This window comes from Hyperolius riggenbachi, chromosome 3 (assembly GCF_040937935.1).
Source record: "Hyperolius riggenbachi isolate aHypRig1 chromosome 3, aHypRig1.pri, whole genome shotgun sequence".
NCBI classification, from domain to species: domain Eukaryota; kingdom Metazoa; phylum Chordata; class Amphibia; order Anura; family Hyperoliidae; genus Hyperolius; species Hyperolius riggenbachi.
Genome location: NC_090648.1, coordinates 249,057,325 through 249,070,890, shown reverse-complemented (window position 1 = coordinate 249,070,890; position 13,566 = coordinate 249,057,325). Strand labels below are relative to the sequence as shown.

Below are 13,566 nucleotides of genomic sequence, written 5' to 3'. Positions count from 1 at the left end.
CCCCAAAACACATTATACTACTTCTCCTGAGTACGGCAATACCACATGTGTGGCACTTTTTTGCAGCCTAACTGCGCTAAGGGGCCAAAAGTCCAATGAGCATCTTTAGGCTTTACAGGGGTGCTTACAATTAGGCACCCTCCAAAATGCCAGGACAGTGAACACACCCCACAAATGACCCCATTTTGGAAAGTAGACACTTCAAGGTATTCAGAGAGGAGCATAGTGAGTCCGTGGCAGATTTCATTTTTTTTGTCGCAAGTTAGAAGAAATGGAAACTTTTTTTTTTCTTTTTTTTGTCAGAAAGTGTCATTTTCCGCTAACTTGTGACAAAAAATAAAATCTTCTATGAACTCACCATGCCTCTCACTGAATACTTTGGGATGTCTTCTTTCCAAAATGGGGTCATTTGGGGGGTATTTGTACTATCCTGGAATTTTAGCCCCTCATGAAACCTGACAGGTGCGCAGAAAAGTCAGAGATGCTTGAAAATGGGAAAATTCACGTTTGGCACCATAGTTTGTAAACGCTATAACTTTTACCCAATCCAATAAATATACACTGAATGGTTGTTTTTTTTATCAAAGACATGTAGCAGAATAACTTTCGCGCTCAAATGTATAGGAAATTTTACTTTATTTGAAAAATGTCAGCACAGCAAGTTAAAAAAGTCATTTTTTTTGCCAAAATTCATGTCTTTTTTGATGAATATAATAAAAACTAAAACTCGCAGCAGCAATCAAATAGCAGCAAAAGAAAGCTGTATTAGTGACAAGAAAAGGAGGTAAAATTCATTTAGGTGGTAGGTTGTATGACCGAGCAATAAACCGTGAAAGTTGCAGTGGTCTGAATGGAGAAAAACGCTCTGGTCCTTAAGGGGCGAAAAGACTGTGGTCCTCAAGTGGTTAAAACAGTTTTTGATTAACGAACACCCTGTAGTTCCTCTTTTCTATACATTGCCAAAAATACATAAGGACCTCCACCGCCCCCCCGGACGACCCATTGTGGCCGCCGTGGACTGTGTTCACTCCTGCGGCACAATTTTTAGATAAAGTGCTACAACCATGTGTCACACAGCTAGATTCCTATATTAAGGACACAGGAGATTTTTTGAACAAACTTGCCTCCATTGAGCAGGTAGAGGGAGAGCTGTTGCTGGTCACCATTGATGTAGAGAGCCTCTACACCGCCATCCCACATGATGGCGGTGTAGAGGCTGTAGACCACTATTTGTTCACCCGGTCCGACTACGATCACCAACAGCGTGGTTTTTTGATAGCGCTTTTGAATCTGATTTTGCAGGAGAATTATTTTTCTTTTGAAGGTCGATTTTTTTCTGCAGCGACGCGGTACTGCCATGGGGTCGAACGTGGCCCCTTCTTACGCTAATCTTTTTATGGGTCTCTGGGAGGAGGCTTTTGTTTATCATGACCCACTGTTCACGATGTACGCCAAAGGATGGTGGCGGTACATCGAAGACATTTTTTGTTTGTGGGCGGGGCCACGTTCGACCCTTACAGCGTTCATTGAAAATCTACATAGCAAGTGCAGATACATTCGTTTGGTGGTCAACGCGGACCGGGAGAAGGTGTCCTTTTTGGACACGTGTGTCTTTAAGAAGGATAGGAAGCTTAGCACGGACCTGTTCGTCAAGAGTACGGACAGGAATTCGGTGCTTCATTTTGATAGCTTCCATCCACGTCATCAGGTGGTCAGCATTCCTAACAGCCAGTACGATCGGGTAACGAAAATTGTGGGCGACACCCAATTGAGGGAAAGAAGACTAGTTGAGATGGGCAGAAAATTTCAGTCTAGAGGCTATCCCCCTGATACATTAATGAGATACCAAAAGAGAAAGAACAAGTTGAGAAATAGGGCTAGGGATGAGGGACGAATAGCATTCGTCTCTACCTTTAATACTATCAGTGATGAGGTACAACGTATTGTTACGAAACATTGGCGCACCCTTAAAGATTCCCTCCTACATGTTCCTGAATTCCAGCAGCCTCCTTTATTTTCCTACAGAAGGGCCCCCTCTTTAAGATCCAGGCTTGTTCACTCTGACCCTAACCGTGGATCTAATATACAGGTGCCCCGCGTGTGCAGTACCTTCCCTTGTCTCAGCTGCCACATGTGCCATAGCATTATTGGAGGTGATGTTTTTTCTCACCCTTCCTCTGGTAAGAGATATGCGATTAGAGGTCGCTTTTCTTGTTGTTCACGCTTTGTTGTTTATATGCTTAAATGTCCATGTGGCAGCTGTTACGTGGGAAAAACCACACAGGAGCTCAAAGATCGTGTTTCCAAACACAAATCCAATATTAGAGGTAGAAGCTTGGATCATGCAGTCTCAGAGCATTTTGTTCAATTTAGACATGATGTTAGTCAGCTTAGAGTCCAAGTTATTGATGGGGTGCCCCGTGGGTTTAGGGGTGATAGGGGTAGAGAATTGTTAAAAAGAGAGGCGCGCTGGATTAGGGAATTGGGGACTATTGGTCGTGGGGGACTAAATAAGGAATACGACTTAAATTTTGTGTGGTAGATGTTCTATGGCTCTGGGTCTGTTTGGGGGTGGGGGGTGTCCTTTGGGTCCCCTTCTCATTTGTCACTTATGTATCATAGGTTCTTTTGCACATTTTTACTATGCATTATTGAACTAGGGGTGTTATTTTATGGGTTGAGTCCAGGTCATCTATTGATAGCATTGGGCATGCGTATTTTTGTCTGTGTCTGTTCCGTATTTTTATACGCCTACTATGCGTCTGTTTTTCCGCATCGCGGTGGCAATAGGACGCCAGTAGAGGAGTCATTGCGTACGTCCTTCCGCATTGGTTGTCATGTGACGGTGGTTGCCATGGTGACGGCGGGCAGCGCTCGGTGTTTGTTCGTTTACAGTTTTACACTGTATATGACACATCCAAACCCATGCCCTCTGCATCAGGATGCCCTGGATTCCTCCCAGGATCTTTTTAGATGTTCAACAGGTGCTATAGATCAGAGTTAGAAATGTTTCTATTTATATGTTTATGTTCCTGCTGTGACATCATACATTTCAAAATGTTTGACCAATGGAGTGGGAGGGCGGTACCCTCTGTGGACAAGCCCTGTAGTTCCCCATCAGGTCCAGTCATTTGCATAGGTTCCTCTGATTGGTTGCCCTGTTGGAGCTTTGAATATATAAAGAGCATGTCTGCAGTTGTTCATTTGGCTGTGTGGCGTGAACAAGGACTGTGATGGTCCGAAACGGTGGACCGTAGCCACTATGCAGCTTTAATGTTTGTATTTTTATGATCCAATAAAATAATCTTCTGATTAAAAGAGCTGTGCTGGATCGTCTTGGAGGAATTGTACGCTATACCCTGTGGGTACAGGGGTGGATCCGCTGCACGCCTATTCCCCGACATCGCTAGTGTGCGGTCTTACACATCTTTGTGGCTGTCTCCTTCTTAATGTGGCAGTGCTTTTGTTTTCCAGCTTCTTATTTTGCATCAAGCTTTGCATGTATCAATTCAGAACTTTGATTTTGGATCCATATTTTTTGGCCCTATCACATGACTTCAGTCAGTGGCTTGTATGAGTGGTGCACCTGGTGTGTGTGGATCTAGAGGCTTGCGTGGTGGGGTGGCCATCCCATGTGTTTTTAATGAATTTTTCTACGTGATATTTGTATTAATAAACATTTTCTATTTTTGAACTTAACGTCTGTATAGTCTCTATATCGCACTAGTCAATATTAACACACCACTTCCTGTCTTGTTTGGGTAAGAGGTTTTTATCTCCCCAAAATCCCGGGGGAAAATTCCACTAATTTCCAGGTCGTAGATTTTGCTGCCTGGGGGAGGCAGAGCTTTGCGCTGTAGCTCTGCCTCCAGGCCAGGCAATCTCCACCTCTCCCAACCCTCTCAGTGAAAGAAGACTGGGAGGGGCAGGGAGAGGCGGAGATTAACTAGTGCAGAGGCAGAGCTACAGTGCAAAGCTCTGCCTCTTCCAGAAGGATCACAGAATTTGACCCCAGGGATTTCGGGGGGATAAATACCTCGTTCTGCCGCAGGAATGCAGTGAATCAGCTTTGATCTTATTGCTTAAAATAACTGGGCAATTAAAAAAAAAAATGTACTTTTTATGGCTTCAGACTCTCTAAAGCAGTGTTTCTCAACATTTCATGGGTATGTACCCTTTTTGAAAGCCTGTGCTGGCCAAGTACCCCCTGATATGGTAAGAACTATCTACAGTACCCCTTGATACAGATACACTGAATTGTAGTACTAGATAATTGTTTCTAAACCGTTTCCAAGCATTTGCTATTGTTTTTAATTAGCTGAAATACTAGTTTGGCTGTTTAAATAGGATTTGTTATTTTCTGAAACCATACATTTATTAAACTTAAAGAGTAACTGTCAGGCTGCAGAAGCTAATTTAAACCTCTATTCTCCTGTGTTAAACAGTTTAGAAGGAAGCCCAAAAGCCATTAGTGAAGATAAAAATCTCAGTTACCTTTGATGTGTGCTTATCAGCAAGTCTGTTATAGACCCATAAGGACGCAAGCCGCATACTAAACTGCAAAGCATTCTGGGGCCCTCCCCTCGGCTGCTAATGAGACGTTACAGAAGCTTGTAATCAGTCCAGCGTGTAGCACTGATAAATCTCGGGGCAGAGTACTCTGCAGGAGTCAGCTATTGTTCCTAGCCACATGGCTCATTAATATTCACTGCACACTGTGTTGTTCAAGTAGGAGCTTATCTGTGATCAGGAAGCAGGCAGGACATGACGACACTTTTGACAGAAAAACATGGAGCATCTATCTCTGCATATACTATATACAAATTCTGTGAAGTACAAACGTGGACAGTAAAATGCATATGTAATGTAAGTACAGCCAATCTTTAGCTACTGATATATGTGTTTATTTTCTCTGAGACCTTATACCTAACAGCTCCTCTTTAATTAAATACATCAAGCCCAAGTACCCCCTGGACCCGTCAGAAGTACCCCCTGGGGTACGCGTACCGCATGTTGAGAACCTAGGCTCTAAAGCACTGAACATTTTACTTGCTTTACTGACTGCACTAATCTTTGTGAATTGACATTTAAGGTATTTACCGCATAAGTCGGTAATTTACCTCACTAGTTGGCAGTTTTCATTTTCAGTGCGGTAAAGGTTTAGTGAATTGGGGCTTGAGAAGAGGTTTAGTATAATCAATCTCCCGTTTTGCTGCATTACCAAATGCAGAATGCTAATGCTTAATGAATTAACACCAATGTCTATATTTTAGCAGCTCGTTGTCGTTATACTTCACCTCTTGGTGTAAGATGAGGCCCTTCACTGCCTTCTGATGATTGCGATGCATGACGTCTCTGAAGCTGTTCTATGGAGTGCCTGCCATAAATATCATACAGTTAGAGAAAGGAGGACACAGATAAACTCAGTTCTTGGACTTAACATTACACGGTACATAGTACTGTATATTTTAGATTTTAATCATCATCGATAAAAATCTGCGATCATCAATCTTTACCTTCCATGAATTTCATCCTTCAGTTTTTCATTTTCCTGCAAAAAGTATGCCAGTTGTGTTGCCAATTCCTCTTTCTCATGATGAACATTTTGCCTGGCTTCTCTCTCCGCATGAAAATCAGAACAGTAGACATCAATCTGAGCAAGGCAAAAGTAAGGTATAGATCATTTTGTTGTGTTAAGTAGTAATAAAGTTATTGGCGAATATAAAAGGGAGGAGCACTGACAGGTGAAAATTCCTCTTGTCCGTTAGGGTAAAAAGCCTTATGGCTTATAGTGGTTAATGTCCTCTTCAGGGCTAGTTCACAGTGCTCAGGTGAATTGCAGAATAATTCTGCATTTCAACTCACTGGCCGTACAATTCTTCTATGGGCCTGTTCACAATAACGGATTGCGTTATTCTAACTTGCAGCAGACAGGCTTTGTATTAAAGTCAATGGGCAGTCTCCATTGCGGTTCACACTCATTGTAACATGTGTTATGCAACAGACCACTGTGAATCAAGCCTCAAGGTAACTTAGATAGAATTAAATAGAGGAACATTTTAGTCCCCTATGCTGTCATGAATTTATTTTAATTTTTTTTTGCCACTAATTAGGCTTTCTGTGGGTAGTACATTCTGCTAAGAATTTTTTTCATTCTAAATGCATTTTAATGGGAAATATAAGAAAAAACTGAAACAATTATTTCTCAGTTTTCCGAACCATTATAGTTTTAAAATAAAACGTTCTCCTGAGGATAAAACACACACACACAGTGGTCCAGATTATTAAACCGTTTAAATTATGTCCCTATAACAATGTGTGTTATTTTTATGTTTGTTTGGTTTTTTTTGTTTTTTTTTTAACCCTCCTGGCGGTCTATTAAAAACCACCAGGGGGCAGCGCAGCCGTTTTTTTTATTTATTTTTTTTTTTAAATCATGTAGCGAGCTACATGATAGCCGCTGCTCAGCGGCATCCCCCCAGCCCCGCCGATCGCCTCCGGCGATAGGCGATCAGGAAATCCCGTTCAAAGAACGGGATTTCCTGGAGGGCTTCCCCCGTCGCCATGGCGACGGAGCGGGATGATGTCACCGACGTCGTGACGTCTAAGGGAGTCCCGATCCACCCCTTGCCGCTGCCTGGCGCTGATAGGCCAGGCAGCGCAGGGGTCTAGGGGGGGGGGGGCTGTGTTGCGACGTGGATAGCGGCGATCGAGCGCGGGGCGGCGGAAGTGCTGACGCAGCTAGCAAAGTGCTAGCTGCGTTCAGCAAAAAAAAAAAAAAAATTACTCGGCCCAGCAGGGCCTGAGAAAACCTCCTGCTCGGCTTACCCCGAACTACGTTCGGGGTTACCGCCAGGAAGGTTTAGTGCGGTCCAGAGCTGCGGCGGGAGCAAGCAACTTATTAAAACGTCCTGGAACCGTGTGTGTGTGTGTGTGTGTGTGTGTGTGTGTGTGTGTGTGTGTGTGTGTGTGTGTGTGTGTGTGTGTGTGTGTGTGTGTGTGTGTGTGTGTGTGTGTGTGTGTGTGTGTGTGTGTGTGTGTGTGTGTGTGTGTGTGTGTGTGTGTGTGTGTGTGTGTGCGCCGCGATCACGCGAAAAACGGCTTGACCGATTTGAACGAAACTTGGTATGCAGATACCTTACTACCTGGGATGATATGTTCTGGGGGTCTCGCGGCCCCCCTGCACACCTGGGCGGAGCTACAAACAGCAAATCAGATTCCACCCATTCAAGTCAATGGAAAAAATGTAAAAGGCTGTCATTCTCACAGTAATCGAGCCACAGTCCCCACACTTTGCACAGTTGGTCACTTGGTGACCGAGGTTACAAATCCAGGAAAAGTGGGCAGAGCATAAAACAGCCAATCAAATTTCAGCCATTCATTTTAAATGGGAAAATGTAAACTGCAGCCATTCTTAGACTGTTAATCGCAGGGTTCTCAAACTTGCCACAGTTGGTCACTGGGTGAATGAGATTAAGATTCAAGAAAGTGGGTGGAGCCTACAACAGCCAATCAAAATTCACCTATTGATTTTCAAGGGGAATATTTAAACTGCTGCTATTCTTACACTTTTAATGGCAGAGGCATCAAACTTGCTACAGTCGGTCATTGGGTGACTGGGGTCAAAGTTCACTAAAGGGGCAGGGCCACATGCAGCCAATCAGATTTTCTTAGTGGATAAACTGCTTCCATTCACACATTTTTGATGCCTAGAACCTGATAGCTCACAAACTTGGTCATTGAGTGACTGTGTGTCAAGGTTACAAAAAGTGGGCAGAGCCAAAACAACTTTTACTGGGAAAATATAAACGGCAGGCATTCTTACACCGTTAATGGCAGGGTTCTCAAACTTTGCACAGTTGGTCATTGGGTCACAGATTAAGATTTTGGAAGGTGGGTGGAGCCTACAACAGCCAATAAAAATTCCACTTTTGATTTTCAAAGGGAATATTTCATCTGCTACTATTCTCTTATACTGGTAAAAGCAGATGCCTCAAACCTGGTACAGTTGGTCACTGGGTGACTAGGGTCCAAATTCAGGAAGGGGGCGGAGCCACAAACAGCCAGATTTGTTTATTTTTCAATGGGAATATACAAAGTATTGATACCAAGGATCCCAAAGCTGATAAACTTGATAATTGAGTGACTGTATGTCAAGGTTAGAAAAACTTCATTTTACACATTGCAGGGTTCCCAAACTTTACACAATTGGCCACTGGGTGACTGGGATGAATATTCAGAAATGTGGGTAGAGCCTACAACAGCCAATCAAAATGTACCTATTAATTTTCAAGGGGAATATTCACATTGCTACCATTCTTACACTGTTAGTGGCAGAGGCCTCAAACCTGATACAGTCAGTCATTGGGTGACTGGAATCCAAATTCACTAAAGGGTTGGAGCCACAAACAGCCAATCAGATTTGTTAGATTGATTTCAGCCATTCTGTTATTGCCAGGGTTCTCAAACATGACACAGTTGGCCACTGGGTGACTGTGACTAATATTCAGAAAAGTGGGTGGAGCCTACAGCAGCCAATCAAAATTCACCTTTTGAATTTCAAGGGGAATATTTACTTTGCTGCCATTCATGCACTCTTAACCAGTTCGGCCTATCTGGACGAGCTTCCTCGTCCAGATAGGCACTGCTGCTGCCGCCGCCTCGTGCGCGCGATCGGGCGCGCCCCCGCGCGCACTCCCGCTGCCCGCCGCTAGCCCCCCGATCAGTGAATGGGAATATAATTCCCATTCACCAATCTATCTTCCCCGCAGAAATACCGACGCTTTCTCTCCAGAGAGCGTGGTATTTCTGCCCCCAGGAAACATTTCCCCTACTTTTAAGTTCCTAGATGCGAAATCGTTCGCATCTAGGACTTTTTTCACTGTGGCCATCTTGTGGCCGAATAGTAAACTGCACCACAGTTCATTTTTAATTAAAAAAAATATATATTTTACATTTAAAATTAACAGTTTCCCTCCCACACCAAAAATTACCCACATACACTTTTTTTATTAAAAATAAAAATAAAAAATACAATTAAAAAAAAACAAAAACAACATAAATAGTTACCCAAGGGTCTGAACTTTTTAAATATGCATGTCAAGAGAATATGTTATTATATTATTTAAAATTATAAGCTTATAAACAGTGATGGACACAAATTGAAAAAATGCACCTTTATTTCTAAATGAAATATTGGCACCATAAATTGTGATAGGGACATCGTTTAAATGGTGTAATAAGCGGGACAGATGGGCAAATAAAATACATGAGTTTTAATTACGCTAGCGTATATTAATTTCAAACTATAATGGCCAAAAACTGAGAAATAATGATTTTTTTTCATTTCTTTCTTAATCTTCCTGTTAAAATAGATTTAGAAAAAAATTATTCTTAGCAAAATGTAGCACCCAAAGAAAGCCTAATTAGTGGCGAAAAAAACAAGATATAGATCAATTCATTGTGATGAGTAGCAATAAAGTTATAGGCGAATGAATGGGAGGTGAACGTTGCTCGGATGCACGGAGATTTTCGGACTGCGGTGCTGAACCGGTTAATGGCAGAGGCCTAACATCTGCTACAGTCAGTCACTGGGAGACTGAAATTTAAATTCTGAAGGGAGCGGGCCAAAAACAGCCAATCAGATTTGTTTAATTTCAATGGTAAAATGCAACTTATTGATGCCAAAGACCCCAAAGCTCATAAACTTGGTCATTAAGTGACTGTATGTCAAAATTAGAAATAGTGGGCAGAGCCAAAAACAACTAACTTTTTACATGGGGAAATGTAAACTGCAGCTTTTCTTACACTGTTAATTGCAGGGTTCTCAAACTTCACACAGTTGGTCACTGGGTGACTAGGATTAATATTCGGAAAAGTAGGTGGAGCCTACAAGAGCCAATCAAAATTCACCTATTGATTTTCAAGGGGAATATTGAAACTGCAGCCATTCTCACACTGTTAATAGCAGAGGCCTCAAACCTGCTACAGTCAGTCGTTAAGTGTTTGGGGTTCAAATTCAGTAAAGGGGCGGAGCCAAAAACAGCCAGATTTCTTTGCTGGATAAACTGCTTCCATTAGCACAATTTTGATGCCAGGAACCCAAAAGCTCACAAACTTGGTCATTGAGTAGTGACTGTGTGTCAAGGTTACAAAAAGTGGGTGGAGTTAAAAACAGATTTTTCTGGGAAATTGTAAACTGCAGCCCATCTTCACTGTTAATGGCAGGGTTCTCAAACTTAGCATAGCTGATTACTGGGTGACTGGGATTAAAAATCAGAAAAGTGGGTGGAGCCTAAAAATGCCAATCAAAAATCACATGTCGCTTTTCAAGGAGAATATTAAAATTGCTGCCATTCTTGCACTGTTAATGGCACAAGCCTCAAACCTGGTACAGTTGGTCATTGGGTCACTGAGGTTCAAATTCAGAAAGGGGGACAGAGCCACAAACAGTTAATCAGATTTGTTTCATTTCATGGGAAAATACAAATTATTGATGCCAAGGACCCCAAAAAACTCACAAACTTGGGCATTGAGTAGTGACTTTGTGTCAAGGTTACAAAAAGTGGGCGGAGGCAAAAACACATTTCACTGGGAAAGTGTAAACTGCAGCCCTTCTTACACTATTTATTTCAGGGTTCCCAATCTTTGCCCAGATGGTCACTGAGTGACAGATATTCAGGGAAGTGGGTGGAGCCTATAATAGCCAATCAAAATTCACCTGTTGAGTTTCAAGTGGAATATTTAAATTGCTGCCATTTTTACACTGTTAGTAGCAGATGCCTCAAACCTGCTACAGTTGGTCATTGGGTGTCTGGGGTTCAAATGCTGGAGAGGGGTGGAGCCACAAACAGCCTATCTGATTTGTTTAAATTCTATGGGAATATACAAATTATTGATGCCAAGGACTCCAAAGCTCACAAACTTGGTCATTGAGTGTTTGTGTGTTAGGGTTAGAAAGTGGGCGGAGCCAACACCAGTCAAATACATACCCGGGCAACGCTGGGTCATCAGTGGGTGGAGACAAATACAAATTTCACTGGGAAAATGTACACTGCAGCCATTCTGTTAATGGCAGGGTTTTTAAACTTTGCACAGTTGGTCACTGGGTGACTGGGATTAATATTCAGAAAAGTGGGTGGAGCCTACAAAAGTAAATCAAACTTCACCTGTTGCTTTTCAAGGGGAATATTTCATTGCTACCATTCTTGAACTGTTAATGGCACAGGCCTCAAACCTGGTACAGTTGGTTATTGGGTGACTGGGGTTCAAATTCAGAAAAGAGTGGAGCCACACACACTCAATCAGATTTGTTTCATTTCAATGCAGATTATTGATACCAAAGACCGCAAAGTTCACAAACTTGGTCAGTGAGTAATTGTGTGTTAGGGTTAGAAAAAATAGGCGGAGCCAACAACAGCAAAATACATACCCGGGCAACGCCGGGCAATTAGCTTGTATGCCTATATAATCAAAGTATTCCTTTGTCCTGAATAGTTCAGCACTGCATAAATACACAATAAAATGTATTCAGAACTATATATTTGTATCCCACCTACCGACCCATGCCACATCTCCTGACTCTCACCTAGTCACCCAACCCACGGCCACCTTGAGCTGTATATTGCTCATGTCCCACCATCATATTACCAACCAAGAGCCCCCCCTTCCCCCCCCCCCATCCCACCCAGTTCACCTGATAAGCTCTCCAACTCTCATCATCCCGCACTGCGTTTTCTTCTTCTCTAATCACATCTCTTGCCTACCTATTCTATGGCTCCTCACCTCTTCTATACTCCTCAGTAATGCACCACCCCACAGCCATCACTCCCATTCCTTGTCCACTTGCCTCTCCTACAATCCCTACTGCCTGGCTTGCCCAACCAGTACCCACTTCATTGTGCACATATTTGCCCTTAAAAGCAAGAGTTTTATGGCTGTAATTCCTTATTAGTGAGGATTAAGATATAGGACTGGGTCCAACCTAGAGAGAAATGGGCATTGGCATACCTGAATGTTAACTCTTTCATGCAGTAAAAAAAAAAATCTTAGTTAATGCACATACATTATCTATATTATTGTGTGACCTCAGGTACACTTTAAAACCACACACAACATGTAGTTACACACCTGAGCTTTAAGGACAGCAATTGTGTCCTCATCCTCCTGATGTTTGCTGATCAGATCCTTCAGTCCATCAATCTCTTGTTGTTTTTTAGCCAATGCTTGTTCACACACTTCCAGCTTTTGTGATAGGTGGGTTAGCTGCACTTTGGGCACTTTTTCAGCCTGCATTTGAAGGAAAGGTATTTTCATTGATGCTCCATGATAATATTCTGCTACCATATAGTATACTGTCAGTTTCATGGTGACTAATTATAAAGCAGGGCTCAGAGTTTTTTTTTTTTTTTGGGGGGGGGGGGGGGGGGGGGAACAGTAGTGAGAAATTATACCTATCTTTTTACTTGCTGGTCCCTCGCCCTGCTCTCTTTCATAGGTGCCTACTCCATCACTACCCCTTTGCAGCCCCTTCTAGTAACAAGTACTATGGCAAGGCTAATACCCATGCACCATTCTGGTGATTGGAAGCATCAGACCAGCAGCAGAGGGCAGGGACACTTGCTGGAAGAGACACTTATTGAGCACAGGAATACAAAAGGTCCAGCAAGAGTCTTCCTAGAGAGCAATGGATCTGGTTTTCTACCCAAAAGTTGATTTTTATTTTATTGTATCCCTGGAGATACACTAACACTGTTTACAGATTTTTTTTTTCTAATCTTTTCTTAAAGAGGAACTTCAGCCTAAACATACTATTATTAAATTACATTAGTTATGTTAATTAAAATAGACAGGTAATATAATCTCTTACCCACCCTGTTTTAAAAGAACAGGCAAATGTTTGTGATTTCATGAGGGCAACCATGGTTTTGGTTGAAAGGAGGTGACAGGGAGCATGAGACACAGTTCCAACTGCCCTGTGCTCTGATCACCCCTCCCAGTTGCTAGGCAATGAGACCAGCATCATCAGAATTCCCATCATGCATTGCACAGCATCAGGGGAAAAATGCCCAGGCAGTTTTCTTTGATCGGGCAGAGCTTAGCTTCTGTGCAGCTAAAAACGAGGCTTTGGTAAGAAAAACAAAGTTCTGATGCTGTGAAACTTAAAGAAACACCAAGCCTTTTCAGTGCTGCCGAGTAGATTTTTGGTCTGGAGGTTCACTTTAAGTTTAAAAATGAAATGACAGATATTGGTGTGTTTGCGTGTCACGTTTACCTCTGCTTTTCTTAACAGCTCAAAGTCACATTTCTGTTTGTCGAGTGCTTCTTGCAGTGTCGTTGTCAATTTCCTGTATGACAGGAACACAGGTCATTTGTGAATTAAATAGAGGAAAACACATAAGTCAGGAAGTAAAATACAGAAATCTTGCTTCTTCCACTTTCACACAGGGTTTCCACATAACAGTACAATTTAAAATCAAAGAATGTCACAAACATGATTTTGATATTATGAAGCAAAATAATAAAATACATTTTGTGGTCTGCATCGGCCACTGCTTGCTATATGTG

General features: G+C 42.4%; 1 protein-coding gene across 2 annotated transcripts in view; it reads right to left on the bottom strand.

Moving 5' to 3' along the window:
- Nucleotides 1-13,566, bottom strand: part of OPTN (optineurin) — a 77,295-nt gene that overhangs the window by 26,278 nt on the left and 37,451 nt on the right. For both annotated transcript variants that reach the window (XM_068276134.1, XM_068276133.1), the window contains exons 10-13: nucleotides 13,274-13,346; nucleotides 12,130-12,288; nucleotides 5,517-5,653; nucleotides 5,298-5,377 (exon numbers count right to left, since the gene is read on the bottom strand). In XM_068276134.1, the coding sequence (XP_068132235.1) occupies nucleotides 5,298-5,377; nucleotides 5,517-5,653; nucleotides 12,130-12,288; nucleotides 13,274-13,346 (449 nt within the window). The remainder of the gene's footprint in view (nucleotides 1-5,297; nucleotides 5,378-5,516; nucleotides 5,654-12,129; nucleotides 12,289-13,273; nucleotides 13,347-13,566) is intronic.